Source organism: Camarhynchus parvulus, chromosome 1, assembly GCF_901933205.1.
Source record: "Camarhynchus parvulus chromosome 1, STF_HiC, whole genome shotgun sequence".
Classification (NCBI taxonomy): domain Eukaryota; kingdom Metazoa; phylum Chordata; class Aves; order Passeriformes; family Thraupidae; genus Camarhynchus; species Camarhynchus parvulus.
Window position 1 is genome coordinate 28,059,085 of NC_044571.1, and position 22,659 is coordinate 28,081,743.

Genomic DNA, 22,659 nt, shown 5'->3' on the forward strand with positions numbered 1-22,659 from the left:
ATCATTATCTGGTATTAGTCCATCTGAAAATGTGCAGCTGCAACAGCAATATTTCTCTTGTTTCAAGGGTATAAAAACCGCAATTGATGGTGCTGATGATAGTGTGCCATTGGCATGCGGCAGAAAAAAATGGGTTGGCATTTTGTGAATTTCTCCTTGCTGAGCAAGGAAGTGGTGAAGGGCTTTTCCTGATGACAGCAGTGCTTAAGTAGAAATTTGTCTCTGGTGTCTCCCCACGAGACTTGTCTGAAGCTGTGGGTGATGTTTCTTTATATGCCCTTCTGCATGTGTTTGGCCAAGTCTTGCTGCTTAGAGAGAAGCAAGTGGATGGGAAAAGTGGAATTGGTTCAATTTCAGACTAAGAAAGACCAACATTGCAATAAGGTGGAGATGTTTCAAGGATTCTTGTGAGGCATGTTTTGTGGACAGTCCATAGAGTTAATGGGGGGAAGTGGGAAAGAGCAGTCTGCTCACTCTGGAGGCTGATGGTGATATGCAAGTTCTTTACAGGCTTTTCACTCTTTCTTTGTGACTGTTATCCTACCCTGTTGACTCTATAGGGATCACAGTCTTTATGTATCAGGGACCACAATCTTTATGTATCAGGGACAAGTGAAAGCTGCTCAAACAAAAGAAACTATTGCTTCACTTAATGATTTTACAGAATGCTTTAAGGTGTGTGACAGCAAAGAAAAGAAGGAAAGAAAAAATAGATTGGATGACAGCAGGGAAATTTCTGCAAGAAAAGTGAAAGCTGGGGTTCACTTCTGTTTTCACTTCTTGTTGCAGGTATCCTCATCATGATGTCCATGTGTAACGAAGTGCACGTGTACGAGTACATCCCTTCGGTGCGACAGACCGACCTGTGTCACTACCATGAACTCTACTACGATGCAGCTTGCACCTTAGGGGCCTACCATCCACTGCTCTACGAGAAGCTCCTGGTGCAGAGGATGAACAAAGGTTTGCAGGATGATCTGTATCGGAAGGGGAAAGTCATTTTGCCAGGGTTCAAAGCTGTCAAGTGCCCCAAACGAAATAATTTCCCACACTTGTAGAAGTAAGTCTTTCAGAAACAATGTGCAATAAGGTACTACTATCGTACTATAAACAAGAAGAGAATACTTGAAAAAATATATCTTAGACCAATCTAGTCTTGAGTCTATAAATTGTAATTAAGTAGCAGGCATGAGAAATACTTCTTTTCTGAGCCTGAGTATTTATTACTGCTTTGGAAATAGTTACAGAATAAAAGCAAAAGCTTAGTTCATGAAGGTGCAAAGGATATACTTAGGCAGAAATATAATGTATCATTGTTGGTATGACTGTCAGAATTTGTCGGTGGTCTCATGCCACATATGCTAGACTGTAAGTTTTTTTTAATGAATTTATTTAACTGTCAAACCTGGCATTGTGAAACAGCCTCCGTTGTTCATGTATGTACAGAGTGGCCAGTTGAACAATGCAGCATTTCCTGTGACTCCATGGGATTTTCACACTGTCCCAGAATGAAGTAATTGCTACTCCAAGCTGTGCAGTCACTCACTAGAGCAGACTTCAATGCCTGTTCCTATACAGGCTCAGTGCCAGGCCTCCAGCTGAACAGGGGTTGAGGGTAGCCCTGAAGTGTGTGCAGTCAGAGATGGCTGTACACAGCTAAACCAGTTACACTACTGGATGTCGTTTTAGATGCCAGTCTCTCATGCTCACACTCACTGAAGAGGGAAGAGAGAAACCATTTCTTTAGAGAAAAAAGAACATATTTGTAACCCAATTAGGAAGAAAAACTCTCCCTGAAAGGACTATCAGGAAGGTGTGAGATGGAAATGGTGCCTTCCACCAGTCTGCACAGATACAAAAGATCCAGAGAAAACCAAGGGAGGCTGTGCAGCATTCACCCATTACACTGAAAAGCAAGCATAGAGGGGCTCACCACTTGTCAACAAAGACAGCATTCAGGAATGCAGACATTATTTTTAGGTGTTTCATTGGTATCTGAATCAAAGTCACTTGTTCACAAGTTCTTGCTGTTCAGAAAGGAAAAATTTTCTGACAAAATAAGATGATATCAGCATTTTTTACTTAATGCTTGAAAGACTATAACCCAGAAAAGCTGTAATGCCTGCAAAAAAACCTGACAACAGATTGCATATAGAGATGGTTTGATATTTTCATTCATAACACACAAGGACAATATTCTTTAACACAATTCTAAAAGTTAATGGTCTAGAGTGGTTTTCTCAGTTTTTTGATTTGGCTTTTTCCCACCTGACTGTACATTTTCTTTTAGAGTAAGTTCAGCAGGAATATGTGTACACAAAAGCACAGCTATATCCTACTCATGTCCATCCAGTAAAAAAAGCAGACAGCTCAAAGGGGCATTGAAAAGAATAGCTGACTGGTTGTGGTGGAAAGTGTTTTTTGTGTTTTGATTTAAGCAGAAAGCCTTTTGCCAGAAAGGCAAAGAAAAGTAAACAACATTAATGACTATTTCACCTTCAATTGTAATGTAAGGATAATCATAAAATCCTTTTTCTCTTGCTCAGCTCTTTGGGAAGCAGTATTGGAAGGATCTTTTGGAAGGATTATTTTCTTCCCCAAAATGAAGAATAAATATCTTACATAGGACTAAGCCTTCTTTTTGGGCTTTATGATGATCTTAAGATTCTTCCTGTTGACAGAAATCATGTAGATGATCTAATAACTGTACTTCTGTGTTATATGGAAAGTTATGTCCATAAGGCATTTTGGTACATATCAAAATTAATAAGTTTCACTCATACTGGGCTTGGACTCTGGATGTATTACATACCAATTTCTTTTTAATGTTGTGTGTGGTGGCAACTTTTATTCTTGAAGTTAATAACATTCTTATTTAAATGCATGGAGGATAAATAGCCTACACAGAACTAATCTATTTTTCCATATGTTTCGTACCCTGTTTGCAAAACATGAGCAGTCTGAACAGTGCAATTAAATATGTCTCTCTCTGCTGTACCCTGGGTTAGCTATGACATAACTGTAAAGGAAGAGAGTTTAGCTTTCTAAGACTTGCGAATATGCTACTTTTCAATAAGCAGGAACTTCTAGAGTTCCAAAAAGAAAAAAAAAAAATCACTTTGGCCTACAACCACTAACTTTTAATTTTGATTTTCACAAAGAAGAAAAATACTAACTGCATTGCTCAACCACCCACAGCAGGATTATGTAGTATTATTTATTCTCTCAATAATTTTTCAGAATAATCAACATAACTGTTGCTTATACAGAACAAGGCAAATTATAACGTTTCATGTAACAAGTGCTAAGCATACCTACTTAGTACATCATTTATGTACCAATGCAGAACCAGGTCGAGATGTTATATAATGAACTGTATATTTTTAATTTACTGGACTACACACTCAAGCCCTTGCAGCCAAAATTTTTTCTTTGCCATATCCTTCTTTGTATGGCAGTCACTCCTCCTTCCAAGAGTGCAAATGCAGTTGTTGTAGCACCATCACCTCAGAAGATGCTGCAGAGCTGTGCTGCAAACATTTGCTCACAGAGGAGAAAGACCAATCTGTGATGCCACCTTTAAAAATGAGCCTGGAATGGCTTTCTAACACTGGTATCCACTGTGATGTTTTACTGGTCTGCCTGCTCAAACACACTGTGGTTGTTTAAAGAGCATTTTCTCTCCTACCTTGTCTTGTCCTCCTTCAGATTCTGGCACAAGTGCGAGTGTGTTTGATCTGTTAATTGAGGGCTCCCCTCCACTTGCTGCAAGGGGAGAAGGGGCAGAAATTAAGGGAAAACATAGAGGACCTGCAGAGATGCTCCTCTCACCTCTTCTTACTCTTTGTGGCGTTGGCATTCAGGCTTTTATAAGAGCCCTCGGAGTGCTTTTGAATTCATGGGCATCTCCCCATCCCTTGTGAGGGCTGAGAAATGTTTGCAAAGAACCACATTCAGTAAATTTAAAACAGTCAACGTGTAACAGCACTTGAACCACAGCTCTTCTAAAAATAATGGGTGAGAGTGCTGGGTTTAGATGCATGTTAAATGCAGGAATGTGAAAGGAAGTGTATTTTTTCACCAAGATCATGGGACTTTTTGGGGAAAAGATACAGGCATGGCTTCATAGCTCTCCCATGTGGCTGTCCCACACTAACAGAGTGGGACAGCACCTAGACAAGAGAGGTTTGCACTTACCTGATGCATCTCAAGGTGTATCATCAGCCAAGCAATTGCCTCTGTATTGGGCCCCTGAGCTCCCTTTGCATTGTAGGCTTTAAATTTATGGAATTTTACTGACAAGTAGGAACAAGTTGCCTTCAAACACTATCAAGCCTCATTTCTGTGCCCTGGTGCTGTGGACAACACTTAAAGTTAACTGGAACAAACCAGAAACACAGCAGCAGTTTAAGGAAATGCACTGAGTTTATGCTGAATTTAATTATGCTCTTCTTTCCCCACTGTGAATTCTGTAACTTTTCTGACTTGCGGTGCTCTATTATTTCATGCATTCAGTTTTGGATGGTTAAATCAAGGTATTCTTTTGTTTAATCAAGAAAAAATTACGAAATATTTTGCCTCATTTTGAGCCAAAATCTTTTTACTAGGAAAAAAATCATTATTTTGTTCCATTCCTCTACAGTTTTAAAGGTTACCTCAGCATAAACTCATAGCTCAGTCTGTCCTTGGATTAAACTACTACATCTTTTTTTACCTTGTTGTGCAATTTTATGCTGTACAAACTCTGGTAAATTCAGTGAAATTACCATGATGTACCTTTGGAGAGAGAGAGGTGATATTAAACACTCTAATATATTCTGTACAAATTTAATTTAAGCATTTCTTGTCTTTGGTAAAGACATTTTCTTTGGTGAAGACATACAAATTTTGAACTTGTTGCTGTAGATCTCTTGCCAAAGTCAGAAAAACCAAAAGTTTTTTTTTTTTAAATGAAGACAAGTGTCTACACTTACTGGTTGCACAGACTGAGCACAGTCATTTTAGAGACTGATTGAATTAAACAGGAGTTCAAAACGTGGAGCAATCCCTAGTAGGGTTTTTTATTTCTTTTTTCTTCAGAAGTTTTTAAGGGTGGAAAATGCCATTTGGACAGTGACACAGATGTACTATGAAAGGAGTATTAAATGCATTGACTGCAACAATAAATGGTTACTATTTTTCCCTTCATGCTTTCTAAAGTTGATGCATATTTAAATGAAATCCCGCTTTGAAGTAGGCAATTCAGAAGCCTGCTGTTAAAATGATTTGAATCTTTCCCAGCATCTGTCCTCTCACACACAAGGCGGATACCTGATTTAACTGTTTGAAATTAAAGTAGCCCATGTCAGGGGTACGTGAATCACTTAATAAATTTTGACAGTGCAGATGTCTTCTCTCTGGCTTAGCAATCAGATTCAGAATTTTGTTCTTGAAATAAAAGTTATGTGTAAAAGCCTTACTTTTTTTCATACCATCTCATCACTCTTAAAATATGTAGTCATTGAACTATTCAAATATAGACTGTGTACTTTTTTAATAGCTTTGAGAATTATTTTGTATGATGATTTTTTTAAATGAATGTGTACTCTAATAACAAACCTTAAGATTTTACAGGAGTCACATTTTTAAGCAGTGTTTGTATACATTTTAACACTTTTTATATTTTCTATTATGATTTTGTATATTTTTATGTATACACAGTGTACAGATTTTCTCCTGTAAATAAAACATTTGTTTTCATTTGTTTAGGAGTGCTGGTCTTTTCATATTGCATTAAATTAATGACACTGAAATACAGGTGGAACAAAACAGGGAAGGTGCCTGTCAGTTTTGCCCACAATTTCAGTGAGATCTCAAATGGAAATGGACAGCTAATCTGACAAGGAGGCATCACAGTAAACTACAGAAAAGAGGCAAATATTGTAAAGTCAGTTTTATTCTAAAGTGAACATGTGTACCTGAGCAGATGTGCTAGGATTTCCTGGGAGAATATATTCACCATACTGCTCAGTCAATTTCTGAGCAGTAAATTTCTGGTGATTGTCAGGCAAGGAGGTCATGGATTGTCAGGTATGGAGGTCGTGCTCTGATGACTTGGTGATGTACTTGAAGTGCTGATAGACTTCAGCTAAATGGCTGTGCTACCCATTCAGGGAATCCAGTGTTGTGTTTAAGGGAGAAGAACAGGCTTTTTAATAATTTATTAATTAAAATTAAAAACAACTTACCAAAGGGAAAATGGAACTTGCCCTTCAGTCTGTGATAAGTACTGTATAATTCAACCACAACAAGCCTGCTCACATCTGTTAAATATGGGGCATACTGCTGCCTTTTGGTAGTACTTGAACTACACAGGGGCCTGAGTTGGGCCAATGGAGGTGCTAATCAGTGTTTTCATCCCAGGGACTCATCTTGAGTCCATGCCAACAAGACAGCTGGTTACACATTAGTGGAATGATAACAGTTGGATTGCCATCATGTACTCTCCTGGCAGACAATAATCACACAGCTCATCCTGTGTATTGCACCAGCTCCTGACAGGCAGTGTTGAGGGGCTAGTTACTGCCATGATATGCAAGTAACACCTCTCAGAAAACTCACATCAGTGAGATACTCTAGAGAATAAACTGAATACTGGGACCTATGCATGAAGCAACTAATTGATATCTTTTAAATTCAGCATCTTTCCTTTTTTTATTTAAAACACTAGCAAGAAAATATGATCACTGCGTTCACTGTCTATTGAATGTTCAGTCACCTTCACTGACTGTGACATCAGAGAGGCCATTCTTGTCTTACTGCATTCAAACTGTACCTCAGTAGAAGGTGTAAATTAACTATATTGTGTGGGGTACAGAGAACATCTTGCTTACACACTATTCTTCAGCAGGGACAGCTAGAGGAGGTGTGACATTACCTTTCTGATAGTATCTCAGGGAGCCTTGGAGGCAACTCATTTTCAGGTTTATTCCCAAAATTGCACTGCCCTTTTTTGAACAACATGCCTTTGTTGGAAGTCCCTTTTATTGTTTTACTCATAGAAGCCAGCTGTGTTTCACTTCAGTAGTTCTTAGGGACATAGTTCTATTGACAGGCGAAACTTCATACAGGCATTTTGGTCTGTTTATCTGCATTATTAGCTTGCCTGTTGTGATCTGGCTGAGAGACATATCTCAGGATTTTTAATTCAGCTTGCTGTTTTGACTGCAGCATGAACTTGTTGAAGTGTTTCTCGCCCTCTCTGCTCTGGTGAGACCCCAGCTAGAGTGTTACATCCAGACCTGGGATTTCCAGCGTAAGAAGGACATGGACTTGTTGAAGCAAACCCAGAGGAGGCCCACAAAGAGGTCAGAGGTCTTGAGCACCTCTTTTATGAGGAGAGGCTGAGACAGTTAGGGTTGTTCAGCCTGGAGAAGGCTCTGAGGAGACCTTATTGTGGCCTTTCAGTATTTAAAGTGGACTTATAAGAGAGATGGGACAGGCTTTTTAGTAGGGCGTGTAGCAGTAGGACAAGGAGTAATGGTTTTAATATAAAATAGTGAAGATTTTGACTAGATACAAGAAAGAAATTTTTTATTATGAGCATGGTGGAACACTGGAACAGGTTGTCCAGAGAGGTGGTAGGTGCCCCATGCCTGGAAATATTCAAGGTCAGATTGGATGGGACTTTGAACAACCTGTCTGAGTTGAAGAAGGTCCTGATCATTGCAGGGGGGTAAGACTAGATGAGCTTTAAAAGTGACCTTCCAACCCAAACTACTCTGTGGTACTGTGATAAGAACAGCTAGCAAGCTAGGGAGGACTCAGTCTTTTACAATAATCACATCCACCATCTTCTGCAGGTAACTGCATCTGCAGCAATGATTTAACAGTATCTTACTGTGGGACTGCATCAATCAGTGTGAACAGAGCACTAGCACCCATGGTTTGTTTTCCAGGACTTCTGTTCTAGCTTTCCTGGTATCTTGGTCTTTCCAGGGTGACAAGTTTGATTGCTTCATCAGAATAGCATGGATTTATCTGCTGCAATCCAAGATTTACCAATGTCTACTCCATATAGGTATCCTTCCTTGTTTTTTTAGATTCTACTTTCTTACACAGTAAGTTACTCCAAAGACTGCACTTCAAAGAAATGCCAGTACTGTTATGGAAGTATAGTCTGACCCCAAATCTTCATGCCTTAATAACCAAGGCAAGTAAGCCCTGTTATTTCTTTTTCCTAAAATTAGCTAAATAAATGCTTATTTAGTTTGATGAAAATATTAACTGTTTGTATTAAGCTGAGAAGCATTATAATGCAGTAATATAGTGGGTTTTTTTTAAACTGGAGGCAGAATAGCCACCAGAAGACTGGCAGCACAAGAAGGTTGTGACAGATCACAGGGGGAATCATTGCTGGTGTGATTGCTGGATTCTAGAAATTACAAAAGTAAAGGAGGTCCAGTGAAAGGAAGGGGGAGAGACAAGGAATTATGAAAGACACTAAGAAAACAAAGAAACAGCTAGAAGATGTACCATAACAGATGGGCAGGACTATTGCTTTTTCCTAATAGTCATTTACCTGGGTTTGGCATCTTGTTTTCTTACGTTTCTTCTTCACATTTGAAAGAAACCCAAGTCATCTGTTGGTGCTTGTATTGCTGCTGTCAGGTTTAGTGTGCTGGGATGTGATCTTAAAATGAAGAACTATAATAGAGCTAACAACAGACTTCTGCTGGAGTTCAACTTCTTTGTAAACAAATTACTACAAATTTAACTGAAAAAAGACTAACAGGGTTACAGTGCTACATTCTGAACAACCTCCTCCCTGTGCTTATGGTCATCTGTATGATAACTGTTAAATAAGACAACTGATTTCCTCTGGTGACCTGTTTCTGCACATAGACAAATACAAATCAAATTTCTACTTGGTTCCAAGATGCTGACAGGTAGGGGATAATTACTGTAGCAATAATTCCTTATAAGCTTGTGAGAGGACTCCAGAACCCTGAGGGTTATTGAGGGCAGGCAACAGGCATCACAGGTGCCTTGACTTTATGGAAGCAGCCAGAGGGGAAAACCACTGCCAGTGCTGACTCCAGGCTGTGTCAGCTGCTGTTAATTACCTTGCTCCCAGTCACTTGTCTGACTGCAACTGAGCTGCCTGATTAAAATATTTTACTACCCCACCTTCTAAACAGTAGTTGTTTTCCACCCTCATTCCTAGAGCACTGATGGATAGGTTGTACTGGCTGCATCCTGCACTGTTGCTACTGTGTGCAGCAGGTATGTCTCCTGTGAAAGTGAGGCCCTTGAGGTGGAGGGGGTGGGAGTGTTGCTAATGGAAGAGGTTTGGGCAATTCTGGATTGTTTTGGTTTGCAGAAATCTAAAAGGCTTTGTTTTATCTTTTAAGATAAAAATTTTTGTCTTTATCTTCTTGTTTGGTGATAGCAGTTATAGGAAGCATAACGTGAATGTGCCCCAAGAAGTTAGAGTTCATGACTTGTGAGTTGTCTGATGTTCTGCTAACTAGGCAGCATTCTCAGTCTAAAGTATCTACACTTCGGACTAAGACAAGCAAAATGTCAATTTTCCATTTGCCAAATCAAACAATTTTTGGCAAATTAAGGCAAGAAACATGAAACGTGTCTTGGGCAAGCTGAAAGTGCCAGAGGTCTAGCCCTAGGCCCAGCCCTACTGCCCATGAGGCACATGAGCCAGGAGGTTTATATAAAGTGCTGTATCCTGAGCATGAAGAAGACAGTTGACCAGAAAGGAAAAGTGGGGAAGTTTGGTTCTGGACCTGTTTCTGAGCCTGCTGTTTCAGTAAAAGGGATAGGAGTCTTAGCTGATGCTTCCAACTGGATCAAGCACCATTACTTTTCTCCCCTAGCAATATTCCTCTTTGGAAATGTTGGGCTGTTTTTCAGTTATTTTCAGTGCTTGCTTTTGTCTATACAAATGAAATTATAAGCTATCTGATGGGCCTAATTTAGACTTTACAAATGCATGGGGCTGAATGTAGCAGTCAGGACATTAGGCATTTTAATGAGCAGTTGTAGCATCCCAAGAAGAAGAGATAAGAAGAAAATGTGTAAGCTGTTACCAAAATAATATTAACAGATTTGTTCCATGGTAGAAAAGCAAGGAAGGCAAAAACAACAGGGCATATAGCCTGTCTGAGAAATATTGCCTCATTTTCATGGTTATAACATGCTATTCAGATAATTATCTTAAAATACTCCTTTTAGATAAGTCCCCATGAAACATGTGCTCTCATATAAAGTTAACAAAGTGAGAGATCAAAGCTGAAGGGATCATAAAGTAGGGATAGTTATTTTGTCAGAAGAAACAGGGAAAAACTTTTCTTTGCCCATACTTCAGTATAATCAGCATGGCTGCTGAACTTCAAAGGGATTGATTATGCCCATGAAAGCAAATATTAACAATGCTACTGTGTCTTCAATGCATGCTGGTTTAAGACAGCACATGGTTGCTTTCAATGGGTTTATCACTGCAGGAAAACCAGACCAGTTGTCATATTTATCTCATAAATGGTCTTCCCTGGCCTTAAACAGAGTTACTAAACCCCATACAGTATACAATACAAGTAGCATGTGAAGTTAATTCCTCCTACATAAAAGAAACTTAAGAGTTTCCTAAATCAAGATGAGGAACTTCAGTGAATAGCAAAAAAAAAATAGATCCTCCCTCTGTTTCCTATTCCCATTTCATAAGTTAGATTGTTTAGGGTTTTGCAGTGTGATTGATGGATCCTGAATAACAGAGGCAGCAGCAAATTTACCAGTCCCTACAGCAACATTCTACCTTGTAAGGAGAAATGAAGGGTCTATTACCACCATAATATGGGATGAGTGATTCCCAGATCATTTTAAAATAACTCTCATTTTGCTGAAAGTTCAAAGCATAACAATGAGAAGTATTTTGACACTTGAAAAATCTATGTGTGTGTTTAGTTACAGTTAATATGCTGTTCTGCTGACCCAGTTTTTTCTTGCATTTTCAATTATTCAGCCATGGACTCTAGATCAGCTCAAATGGATTAAAATGAAGACTGTGGCTGACTGTGATAGGTTTATGCTGGTATATTCCTGCCCCAATCTTGCTATGAATATAGTACATTATTAAATATTTGTAAAAATGTGATCTTATTGTGTTGGGGTGGGGGGGAGATGTTTGTGATTGGGTGATTTTCTTTTTGGGGGAGTAGGTTATGAACTGCCTGTCTTTGGCTACGTAACACATTTAGGGAAAGCAGATCTTCCAGATGTTCCTTACAGAGTTTCATTAAGGCTGAAGCCCAGAACACTGCACAAGGAAATCCAGAGTGTTTGGCTAAAACATAAGTTCTTACAAGCCTCCTCCTCCTCCCCTAGATTTCCTGACTACCTGCCCTGTTGCTTCTGTTGCCCAAAATTACATTTCCATCAATTGCTACGAATGAGATACAAGAAGTTCTCTGATATGGGAATGCTGGAAGAACCTTTTAATTGCCAGATAAGCGTTCTACTGCTGGATGAGGGCACTTAATACTTTATCAAGAAATGAGAGCTGCAGTAGAGTAAGTGGTGGGTATAAAGGATGAGGACTAAGTCTTCCCTGGGTTTTACTTTTATCTTGGTTTTCAGGCAATTAGGTATTGATTTTACCCAAGGCAGAATTAGAAATTACCGAGAGGGGGTTTATTTGTAACTGTGTTTTTGTAGCAGTCATTTGGTTTTATGTGTGAGTAATGCAATAACAGAACCCATTGGGCTGAGAAATCAAATTTTCTCTTCTGACAGTATTTTTAATTCTTCTATAATTTCTTTCTCATATTGAACAAAACCAAAACAAATTATCAAAAAATTCCAGACAAAACCGCAGACTGTTAAAATATCCAGTTACATGTAGATGTTTTTATGGATCTATAGTTCAACTTCATTCGGACTGTCCCTCTATAAATTAGATCATTGGGCTGGGCTACATTTCACTACATTACCTCCCCCTCACTGAGCCACTGCTGAGGCACATGAGGGATGCAGTCTGGTAAGAGACCTTGATCTGCTGGGTGAAGGATAATGCTTTTTTTCAAAAGTAGATACTTTTGACAAGATCCAAGGTGTAGAAGCTTAAGCATGGAGATCTGAGCTGAAATGTCCTTTTTTTTCCCCCACTGAAAATAAAATTGGCCAAATTAACAGCTTCTCTAATATTGAAGAAGCCACATTTCATGCTGAAAAAATGCTTTACTATGAAATTGACTAACAAGTGACAAACATGCCTGGTTTTTGTTCTCTAATTCACATAGAAATTCCTTGATTCCAAGATGGTGCTTGCTGTGAGAGAGGTGAAGAGTGGTGAAGGTGAAAAGGAAGACAAGTGATATAAGTTTTTGGTTGACCTTTGAATCCTGCTTGTAGTGAATTTCTATTGGCCTAAAACCAGCAAACACAGAAGTCCTGTAAATTCTTGGGTGAGTTGTAAGGTCTTGAGTAAGTGTTTTCCCTGCAGGGTTTGGACATTACATCTGAAGCAAGGTCATCCATAAAGTACTCAGCATGCAATGGTTGTTCCTTATGTAGCAGACCTCTTGTGTATATTTCTACACACCCATTTCTGAAAATCTGATTCTAATTTAGATAAAGGGATTTAAGAGGCCACTGTAGAGCTGATGTTCTTGTTTTCAGTTCAGATTCTGAAGATGATAATAAAAATCAAGAGAGTTAGACACTGCAAGCAAGACAGAAACAAGATAACTCCTACTACATTGGGGTGTTCGTTCTCTATTAACATCCAGTGAATGCCTAAAAAGTTTCCCAAATTAAATACCCAGTTCCAAGCATGACTACCAAAATTATAATTTGAATATTGGTTTTGAACATGAAATTATGAAAAGAACTAAACTAGTTCACACTAGCAATGTGGGGATAGAAAGTGATATGTTTATGGTATCCCAGTATAAGGAAAAGACAACTACCAAAGAAGAAGGGCTTTTTGAAAAATACAGATTTATAAACTAGATACAGATACATTTAGTTTGAGAGCAGTTATTATACTAAACATCAGGGGAACAAAGCTCTGTAATAGCTTCTACTTCAAATGACAATGATCCTTCAAATTTATTTTCATTTGGACACAGTCAGATTTTTGAATTGCACTAAATGATGCTGTTGTAATGAAAAGGGGGTTATTCTAATGAATTACAGGCCCAGTACAGTTTTATATTGTATTTTCCATACTATGTCAATGATTATTTCTTTGAGTACAGCAGATTTTTTGCCCTGGAGGAAGAAGGACATCAGGATAAAATCATAAAATAAAGTTTTACAGATTTGAATTAGAATTGTCAAGCAAGTTCGTGAGGGTCTGAGCATTAATCTAACTTTTAATCCTCAAATTTCTCCTGCTGTAGGACTAGGATGATGATAATCACATGCTTCACAAGGATACCAAGATTAACTCAATTAAAAATATTTATTTAGTGGAGGTTACATAAATGCTGAAAAATATTCTCTGTCTAGGAAAACCCATTTTGTTTTTTCTCCATCCACCTAATCTGAAACAATTGTTGCTTCAATTCTTAGTAAGATGCATGACTGCAAAGATATGCCTGGTACACACAGTAAAACTCTGAGAAGTAATCTCAATTGACAAAATATGTAGAAAAAATGTCCTTGTCTGAATAAAATTTTAGTATTATGCCACTACCATATGACAAAAGATAACTCAGTTATTGAACAGGAGAGGAAAATTAGAGACTCTGTCACTGCCAGGGTTGCGCTTACTTTTTCAATATTTTTTCATCTGTTGAATTTGATTGTTGTCATAAAGCAACTGAAATCTTTGTTTATCTAATATGCTGTATTGCACTGCATTACAGAATGTTGTATTCTGTTTTCTTCACCTGACCTGTGCCTGTATTCAGCCTTGAAGCGGTAAGTAGTACCAAATGCCTAACTGGAGTCCTACTTATAAAACATAACATTAGACATATTATAGAAAACCTGGAATATTAAAACTGAAATGGGGAATCCTGAGGCTAAATAGATGCTTGACCTTAATCAAACCAAGGTGTGGGCTAAAATTGATTCTGATCCCTGACGTGCCATTGCAGTTTAGACCACTGCAACAGAAGATCCTGTGACATCCATTCAGTGTGTCTTGGCAATGCCATTTTGAAGAGTAGCTCAAGTTTAGATTACCTGTGGATCACATATGTCTTTGTAGGACTTTAACTGTCCACACCAAACTTGGAAATCAGTTCAGAAAAAAAAAAACTTGACTGCCAAGTGCTTTCACCCAACTTCTAGATCACACTGAAGTAATGGAAAGTGAGAAACAGCACAATTGCTCATATTTCATCCTTTCCCCCCCCTGTATTTCTCTTAGGACTGGATGAGCTCTTGACCCTCTAGACTCCCCCTTGAGGACAGATGTACCTATGAAGCCAGCAAAGAAACACCACTTTGGCTGAGCTTCCTATGATGTCCACTTGCAAGAAAAATGAGGCTACCAAGGGACCTTGCTTACAAAAATCCTCACACCTTTCTTTTAGCTGTGAACATACCACATTTCTTGCTCTACAGTAAGCTCTGAATACTGGAAATTACCATTTATCTATCAATCTATCCTGCAGGTTTAATGTTATAGGTGGAAGTGTATGAAAAACAGCTGGTTGTAAATGAAGTTCTGAAACTGCCAGCACAGCTGTAGGCTGATCATGGTAGGCAAGGGCAAACTATTTGGCTGAAGCTGTTTTTCCTGTACTGGAGAAAATTTGAGATGTGTAACCGTACAATTTATCTGAATCCTTAAACAGTTTGTTGTTTTGTTCCCTTTAGGTAATGACAATGATTCTAGAGGTCAAGTCTTCCCCTACAGCTACTTCCTTGCTAGCCCTCAAACAGGCAGCAATGTAAATATCCTGTCATTCAATCATTGCAGTTTATGCTGATTTATTTCCCTGTCTCCACTAGGGTTAGTGTGACTCTGATCCCCTCTATTGACCAGCATGGCCTACAAGGTTGTCAGGAAGCAGTTGAGGCAATGCTCACGCTTCTTTAAGCTAATCTGTGATATTGAAGCCACTCCAGGACAGGCAGAACATGTCAACATAGACAAGATGTATCAAAGATATAGCCTGGGGCAGCATGAGGTCTGGCTGGGGTTGCTTGGAGCCCTAGATAAATGCCCAAGTTATTTACCTGAACTGACTTTTTGTCATGAGCTGCAAGAGAAATTCATAAAGTAATTTAAAACTTACTGTGTGAAATGCAATTATACTTAATGACAGCAGCAAAGGTGCCCTTGAGACCATTTCTCTCTTTGCCCCTCTTCTTTAGAAAGTCATAACACTACATGTTGGCAGAGAAATAAAGTCAAAACATTTCTGAGCTGTACTATAGTAGAGTATTCTTCAGTAAGAGATCATTTTGATTTGACCTATTTTAAGCTGAAGAGCTTGAGTGTGCCATTCTATTTCAACTATTAATTACTCAAAGACAGCTTAGCTACCAGTGAAAGAGGGGGAAAAAAAGCAGATCATGAGTATTGAAATCTAAGTAAATTTTAATGAAAAATTATAACAAGATAATAAATTCTATGGTAACTCCACAAACCTCTCAAAGGTTTGAACGAACCAAACAAGGACTCTTTTCAGGATTTAATAGAAGTGTCCCAATTTATGTATAAAATGAAATTTGGCACAATTGTGTCTGAATTTCACACTGTCTTTCTGGATCTGTAGTTCAGTTATCACACAGCTAAAATATCTTATCTTTCCAAATGTGAAAACGAGCAACTTATAAAATACACTGTTAACTTACACACATATTCCTCCAGCTTTAAAAGTTAGCCATTACTTTTTGTTGGAAATACTCAAAACTGCAAAATACCCCATGAAAAATGACTGAAAATATAGCTAACAGCCAGTGGAGGAATGTTAAGGTTATTTAATTTTTTTATCATGATTATGTGTATCTCCCTTTCCCAAAGCTCATCTGCATTTCTGCCTGTTCAGTGCAAAAGGTAAGATCAAGAAGGATTGAAAAGGGGTGCTAGAAAACTGCATATATAGAGAACAAATAGATTATTATTATGGACAGAAAAACTCTTTATTATTCATCTGGCATTTGGGAAGTTCCACGAAGGCCCTGGAAGAGGGGTCTGGCCTGAGCAACAGGGCAGTCACTAGGTAAGAGGAGGTGGCATAGCTTCCTGGGGACTGTCACAGCCACAGCAGAGGTGCCTGGGAGGTGTCTGATGTGTTATGTTGAGCTCAGTCCCACTGAGGAACACTCCCTAAGTACATAATTGTCATTATTATTCAAATATCTTCAGAAAAAAAAAAAAAAAGATGTCTTAGTTTTATCATTATTTCTCCTTAATTTCTCCCTTTCACATCATGCTCCGTTACATGATAAATTTGGAAAGGTCACAGTAGTAATGACTTTCAAGTAAGTGTGGTGTATATTCTTTTGAGCATCACTTCTCAAGATCCTTGGGGAAAATGACAGGGTCACCTATTTTTTAAAAGTGCAGTGATTTTAATACAAGAAGACAGACACTAGAAATCAAATCACTAATCAGGGACTTATATTCACATTTAATACATCCCTTTCCTCACACTGTCCCTCCTTATTTTGCTCAGAGGCACTTTCTGACACCAGAAATAGCACATTACTGATCACATGGTGTGAGTGGACCTTTTATCCAATTGTAATATGCAACAGAGTATTAGATGTGCTAGCCTGAGTTTCAGCAGTCCAAGGAGACTTAGGTGCACTATCTGAGCAACAAAAAATGTGAAAGAAAGTAGTGTAAAGCTCATGAGCTGCAGGAGAGCAAGGCTATTTTGCTTCAGCAAAGATTGTGACTTGTAATCTCATCTGTGGTTTTCAAACAATTGGTTCTCTAGATCTATAAGTGATACATGTTTAAACTTGACTTAAATTTGGCTGTCAGTAGCAATGCAGCAAATTTCTATTTTCTCTGAGTACCATCTTCAAATTTTGTGAAATGAGTGGAGATTCACTCAATCTCACTGTGATCTCATCCATAACCACACCTTCTTGAACACTTATTATTAGTATCTTGACTTCTATGCCAATAAAAAATGAATTTCTGGTATGTAAAAACAAGGTTAACCTCTGAAGCTGCCACACCATTAGGCTATCCAGCTAATAATCCCTGTTTCTTAGTGCAGTATGACCTCATGCACAGTTATACCAGCCAGAAAGCACTTCCATGTTGGGGTTCCCATGCTGTTCTGTGGAACACACAACAGCAGGATTCTCCCAGTGATCACCTCCTCAGCAGCAGACCCATGGCTACAAAGAAGCTCCATATCTCCTGAGTGAATGCTTAATACTTGCTTGCATGTAATATGGAAAGAGCAGGGTTCTGTCAGCACCATCATGGTGAAAGGAAGGCAGTCAGAGCTGTCATTGAAAATCTGTTTGGGGTGGCTGCATGGGTGGAAGTTTGAACAATGGGAACCTGACAGAGATATGTGATGGGAATAAAATACACTGAGAGATGTAGGAGAAGATGAAACAAAGTCTGCACAAGTACCTCAACTAGATAATTATAAAGGATTGATGCACTGAAAGTGCAGGCTGACCTTGCCCAGCTGCTTGGCTGTGTGCTGCCTTTTTGGGACCTGACACTTGGGGAAGCTGCCCCAGGCACAAACAGTCATATTGCCAAGGGCCAAAAGAGCCTTCCATAAAGAGAGAACAGGGAAAAAGGGATCTCTTCTACTTGTCTCCAGCTTCACCCCAGTATCATTTGGTCGCAGGCAGTTTAGTGCTTTAGTTTTGTCAGTGAATCTTGGAGTCTGCCTGGCATGTTAAAAGCCCAGTAACACTCCAGCTTAAACAATGCATCTCTCTCCTCTTGGAGGACAGCACAGGAAGAAGGACAGCAGCATTCCTCATGCCATCCCATCTGAGGGAGTTCCTGCAGCTGGAAAGAAATTCACTGTTTTCCTCAGTGATTTACCACCTCAGGTCAGTGCAGTAGGCAATGCCAAAGACAAAACTGTTTTTCTGGATTTCCAGGAGCATGAAAGTGACTCAGGGACTGCTTAAGAGTTAATTTAAAGACGTACTCTGTAGGATGAGTTTTAAAGCTGACTCAGAGGCTGATGGTTCCGCAATACTCTGCAGAGATTTATGACAGCTGGAAGCTAACACTGCAACTGCAGTGAACCAACACCATTTTCCAATCTTTGGGGCATTTCCCAGAGCAAAAAGACTTAAAAATAGAGAGCTAAAAATCATGCCATATGTTCTGTGTATTTTTAAGGGGCAGGAGTAAATACTGTACTGTGGCACCTCACATCTGCAAACAGAGAACTGTGAAAAATGCAGACCAGATAATTTCTCTGTTGGGAGGCACCCGCCTTCCGTGACAATTCTCAGCTAAGCATGAAGACCAGGAAAGATGAGTGCCAGGAAGATAAACAACTTCTTTTCCTGAGGTGTTAAATTTACAAGAAAGTGTGAGAACAACTACAGAGGTGCCAAGAACACCAGTGACGCATTTTATGGGGGTGTTACTATTGTTCCTGTTCTGAAAGGAAGAGGGGAACAGACAAAGGGATAGGTTTCACCTTCTTAAGCAAAGCACATTTCTCAGTGTCAGTTAAAAACAATTATTTTCACTGCTAATACACAGTGGCACAGCAGAGCTGCAGGTTAATGCTGCACATTAGCTATCATTTTGGTTTGATTAGTAAAATGTATCTATCCCAAATCTGACCAAGCACCTCCCCTTCAGGGTGGCTCATCACATCTTCATGTGTAAAGACAATGCCAAAATGTATCTGTTATCAATATTACATAACCTGCTTCAGTGATCATACCACAATCAGATTATCTCTCAGTCAAGGACCTCAGTCAAAGAGTTCAGAGAAGAAAAAAGCAAGACAGATGCTGTTGTTGAGAAGTTTTCATAAAAATTGTAAAAGGTAAGGGGGAAAAGTTGCTGGTTTTCTCCAGCATTAACACTTTTCAAATGGAATGTTCTATTTGCTTCAATGTCAGCTCAAACTAGACATTGGAAATGAAGCCCTGGTCTTGCAGAAGGCAATAGAACTTTTTCCTTCTGATTTCAAGGAGGTTTCAGAGCTTGCTTGAGATTTTCCCCTCAAATTTCGAATAGATTCTTTTGTTGTTTAAGAACTTTAAGTTAGATGAAGCAGGCCAAGAATGATTTCAGGCTGTGGCAAAACTTGAATACATTTGGCTGTTACATTCAACTCTTCCCTTGTCTCAGCTCCATAATAATATATTGCTGTTGTTGATAAACATTAAGGGTGGGCTCCAGGATACACTGAGCAAGAAAAGATGAAGGGTGTTTCTTTGCTTTGTAATGGACACAATGAGGAAAGAAAACAGAACAACCTCCAACATATAATCTAATAAAAAAAAGTTTTCATAAACTATGCATATTTTTTTTCAGATTTACTACTGCAAAACAATTTAAAACTTCCAGATCTACCATTATCAAACTTCAGAGTCAGAATTGTCAACACAGAAACATTAGGAGGCTCACTTTTGAGTACTGACAATGGCATTTACAGGAATGAAAGACCTGAACTGGATGTAGGTGCTCATGAGACAAAATTCATTATGTATTTTGGCATGTAGCTCAACTGTGAATTAAACAGTAAGGATGTAGCTGTCCACAAAAACAGTAACTGCAATGATATTTAGTTTCAAGGGGATCTATCATGAAAATGGTATTTACAAATGGTCTTTATTTTGTTTTCAAGGTCATGAAATTCCCTTGTCTCCTTGTCCATTTCCCCCCCCCACTCCTTAACCTCACCAAATGTTTGAGTATTCCTCTTGTAAATGCTTTTGGCAACTAACTCTGAAGGATACAAACTAATACACAGCGTGCTCTCAGAAGAACACAAGCAATTTCAGCAAGCAAACATTTTAACATTTTTCTGTTCTTCCTATCTAGCAATATGCTGTTTGCAAACAGTAGTATTGTTTGGACAAGCTTTCAATGTCCTTAAAGATACATCTGTAAGACAGGTAGTCACAATGGTCAAGAATATCTGATGGACCCTGAAGAAAATACACTTTAAAAATAATGTATGTCTTACCTGCTTATTCATAAGTATGTAGATAATGGGATTGCAAACAGTGCTGCTTTTTGCTAGGATGGAAGGTATGATGCTTGTAACTGGAGTCACGGCACCTGGCTTGCCAAATGTTGCAAGTAATGCTATAACCCCATATGGAATCCAGCACACCAGGTAACAGATAACTGTAGTGATCACCATGAACAGGACGTGGTATTCTCTTTTGCGGGCAGCATTCTTGTGGATTTTCCCAACCTAAGGAGAGGTTTAAAAAGAGATAAAATTTAACAAGCAGAGCTGTTGGATTGACTGCATGAGCAACCTGGGACTATTGGTCTTGGATTAGCAATAACAATCAACACTGTAGTTCCAGAAGCAAAAAAAAAATGCAAACCCAAAAGTGATTGAATGCAGTGAAAAGACTTTCATCATCTCCATCAGGCACTAGGGGAAGCTTTGCAGAGACCACATTGCACTCCAGTACAAACCAGAGCCCCAGTGGAGGTTGGAGCAAATATAGAAAGGTGTCAAAGCATCTAGTCCTAAACAGATGTTAAGTCATCTGCAGTTGCTTTTAAGGTATGGAATTTTGTGTAAATGTACCATGTTTTCATTCAAATTATGCCAGTACACAGAACTTGCTTGAGATGAAAAAGCTTTACATAGCACATCTGAACCACCAGAAGTATTTTCTGTAAAGGGTGTGGAAATAGCAGAGCAACACTGGGACTGTGCTTGGTATCTCTGTCCTTGGATCTTTTCAACATTAGATAAAGCCTCAGCTGGCCTGGCATAGTGTTAGCCATGGCCGTACTTGGAGTGGGAGACCAGAGAAGCCTTGCTGAATCACTTGATGAAGTTTTAAGTGGTAGGATTCATTCCTTCTAGACTATTTATTCCAGGTACTTAACCATTTTGGTAAAAGGACTTCACTCCTGATAATGATCAGAAACAGGTTTTTGTGCTCTTAAAAAAATGTGCTGAATGCTGATTCATTGTGGTTCATTTTTTGGGGGAATGGAGCAGAATTGGCTAAACAAGAAAAAGAGATGTAAATGGGCAGTTTCAAAGTGATGGTACAAGAATCTGTCTTGAAACCATGAATTTGCTAGTAGTTACAGTGTGTGGGAAAATCTGCTGTGGAAGTATTTATAATCTGTGCTTCAAAATTTATTCTCCTTTAACTTATTCTGGATTGAAGCATCATGCCCTTTGGGAGTCTAGAACTCTAAGATAAAGCTTTAACATTAAAATAACAGCCAACTTTTATTTTTAAGCCTTGGTGTGAATACATTTTTCTGTAGACAGCTACAGAATGCTCTTCCAGTATTTGAGCAGCTGAGTGCATTGGTGGCAACAGTGAGGAATGCTGATTCCCTAAAAATCAAAAGCAAACTCTGCAAGGAGGTTAATTTTGGAGACTCTCTCTCTGACTCTAGATGGAAACTCAGCACACTGGTCTCCTGAGGGTATAGTTGATTCCTCAGCTTTACCCCAGCATGTGTTTAGCCAACCCAGATGTGCCAGCAGGACTTCAGGAACTATTCAAATGCTTAAACTATATTGATTGAGCCTTGTACTCAGCCAAATTTAATTTATGTCCACTTGAAGGTCTTTTTGCCTCTTGAATGCAGCACTTGAGAGTAAATTGCACCCAGAGGAATTAAGCCCATGTAAAACTACAAACACAAATAAGCAAAAAAGCTGCTCTGTGTAATGGAACACATCCAAACTTTACTTAATCTAATAACAAAGAAAAAGTTTTAAATCAATAGATTTAAACTGATTCAGGTAAATGAATAGAGCACCGTTAAAGGTGGAAGTCACCAACCATCCCAGTCAAATGTCATTTGCTGTCGTCTGACACATACCTTGCCCATGCCAAGGAAATAGAGCTTTTCCTACCTCTTGGTAGTGTGGGTCTTTTTTTGCATAATGTATGTGTTTATGTATCAGACTGTGAGTTAAACACACATATAGTGACTGTATAAGGCAAAGTAATCTGGTTACAGTTTCTTTTAGTTCATTATGACTCCAGGTTTCTAGAGTGCTTGGTTCTATCTGGAGTTTCAATAGAAATGTTCCTGTAAATGAAACACACACTAACTTTGCCTGCCCAAAACTAGTAAGCATTTTTCCTGACTCTTTTTTAATGATTTTCCACAAAAAGGCAATAACAAAATAGTCTCTCCTTTCTGAGAAGACTTGGGACTACTTTTTTTATTAGACTGCAACCTGTTTATTTTATAATTACTTTAGCTTGAAAAAAGGATTAATAATAGATAATGGTTCAATCCTGTATTGCTTATTTGAACTAAATTTTTAATGACTAATGGGAAATTTCTCTGACTGATGAATCCAGGATCCCATGTGAGCTGCAGCTATGCTACAAATTAATTATTAACCCAGGAACGCAAAGCCCCAGTTAGCCATGGCATCCACAGCTGAAGTTCTTCAATAAACACAGAAGGATCAGGCAACACATTTTTGCTCTGTGTTTAGATACATATCTTGAAGAGTTTGCAAGAGTTTACCATCTGCACAGACGAAACAGAGACCATAAATGAAGGAAGGAAAG

The 22,659-nt window shown here is 38.7% G+C and overlaps 2 protein-coding genes across 3 annotated transcripts in view; one reads left to right on the forward strand and one right to left on the reverse strand.

The window, feature by feature from the left end:
- ST6GAL2 (ST6 beta-galactoside alpha-2,6-sialyltransferase 2) overlaps positions 1–3,160 on the forward strand; it is a 47,968-nt gene extending 44,808 nt beyond the window's left edge. For both annotated transcript variants that reach the window (XM_030947904.1, XM_030947818.1), the window contains one exon: positions 790–3,160. In XM_030947904.1, the coding sequence (XP_030803764.1) occupies positions 790–1,058 (269 nt within the window). In that variant the 3' untranslated portion in view covers positions 1,059–3,160. The remainder of the gene's footprint in view (positions 1–789) is intronic.
- LOC115903477 (pinopsin-like) overlaps positions 1–22,659 on the reverse strand; it is an 80,316-nt gene that overhangs the window by 1,502 nt on the left and 56,155 nt on the right. Inside the window, exon 4 of the mRNA XM_030948029.1 lies at positions 20,103–20,336. Within this exon, the coding sequence (XP_030803889.1) occupies positions 20,103–20,336 (234 nt within the window). The remainder of the gene's footprint in view (positions 1–20,102; positions 20,337–22,659) is intronic.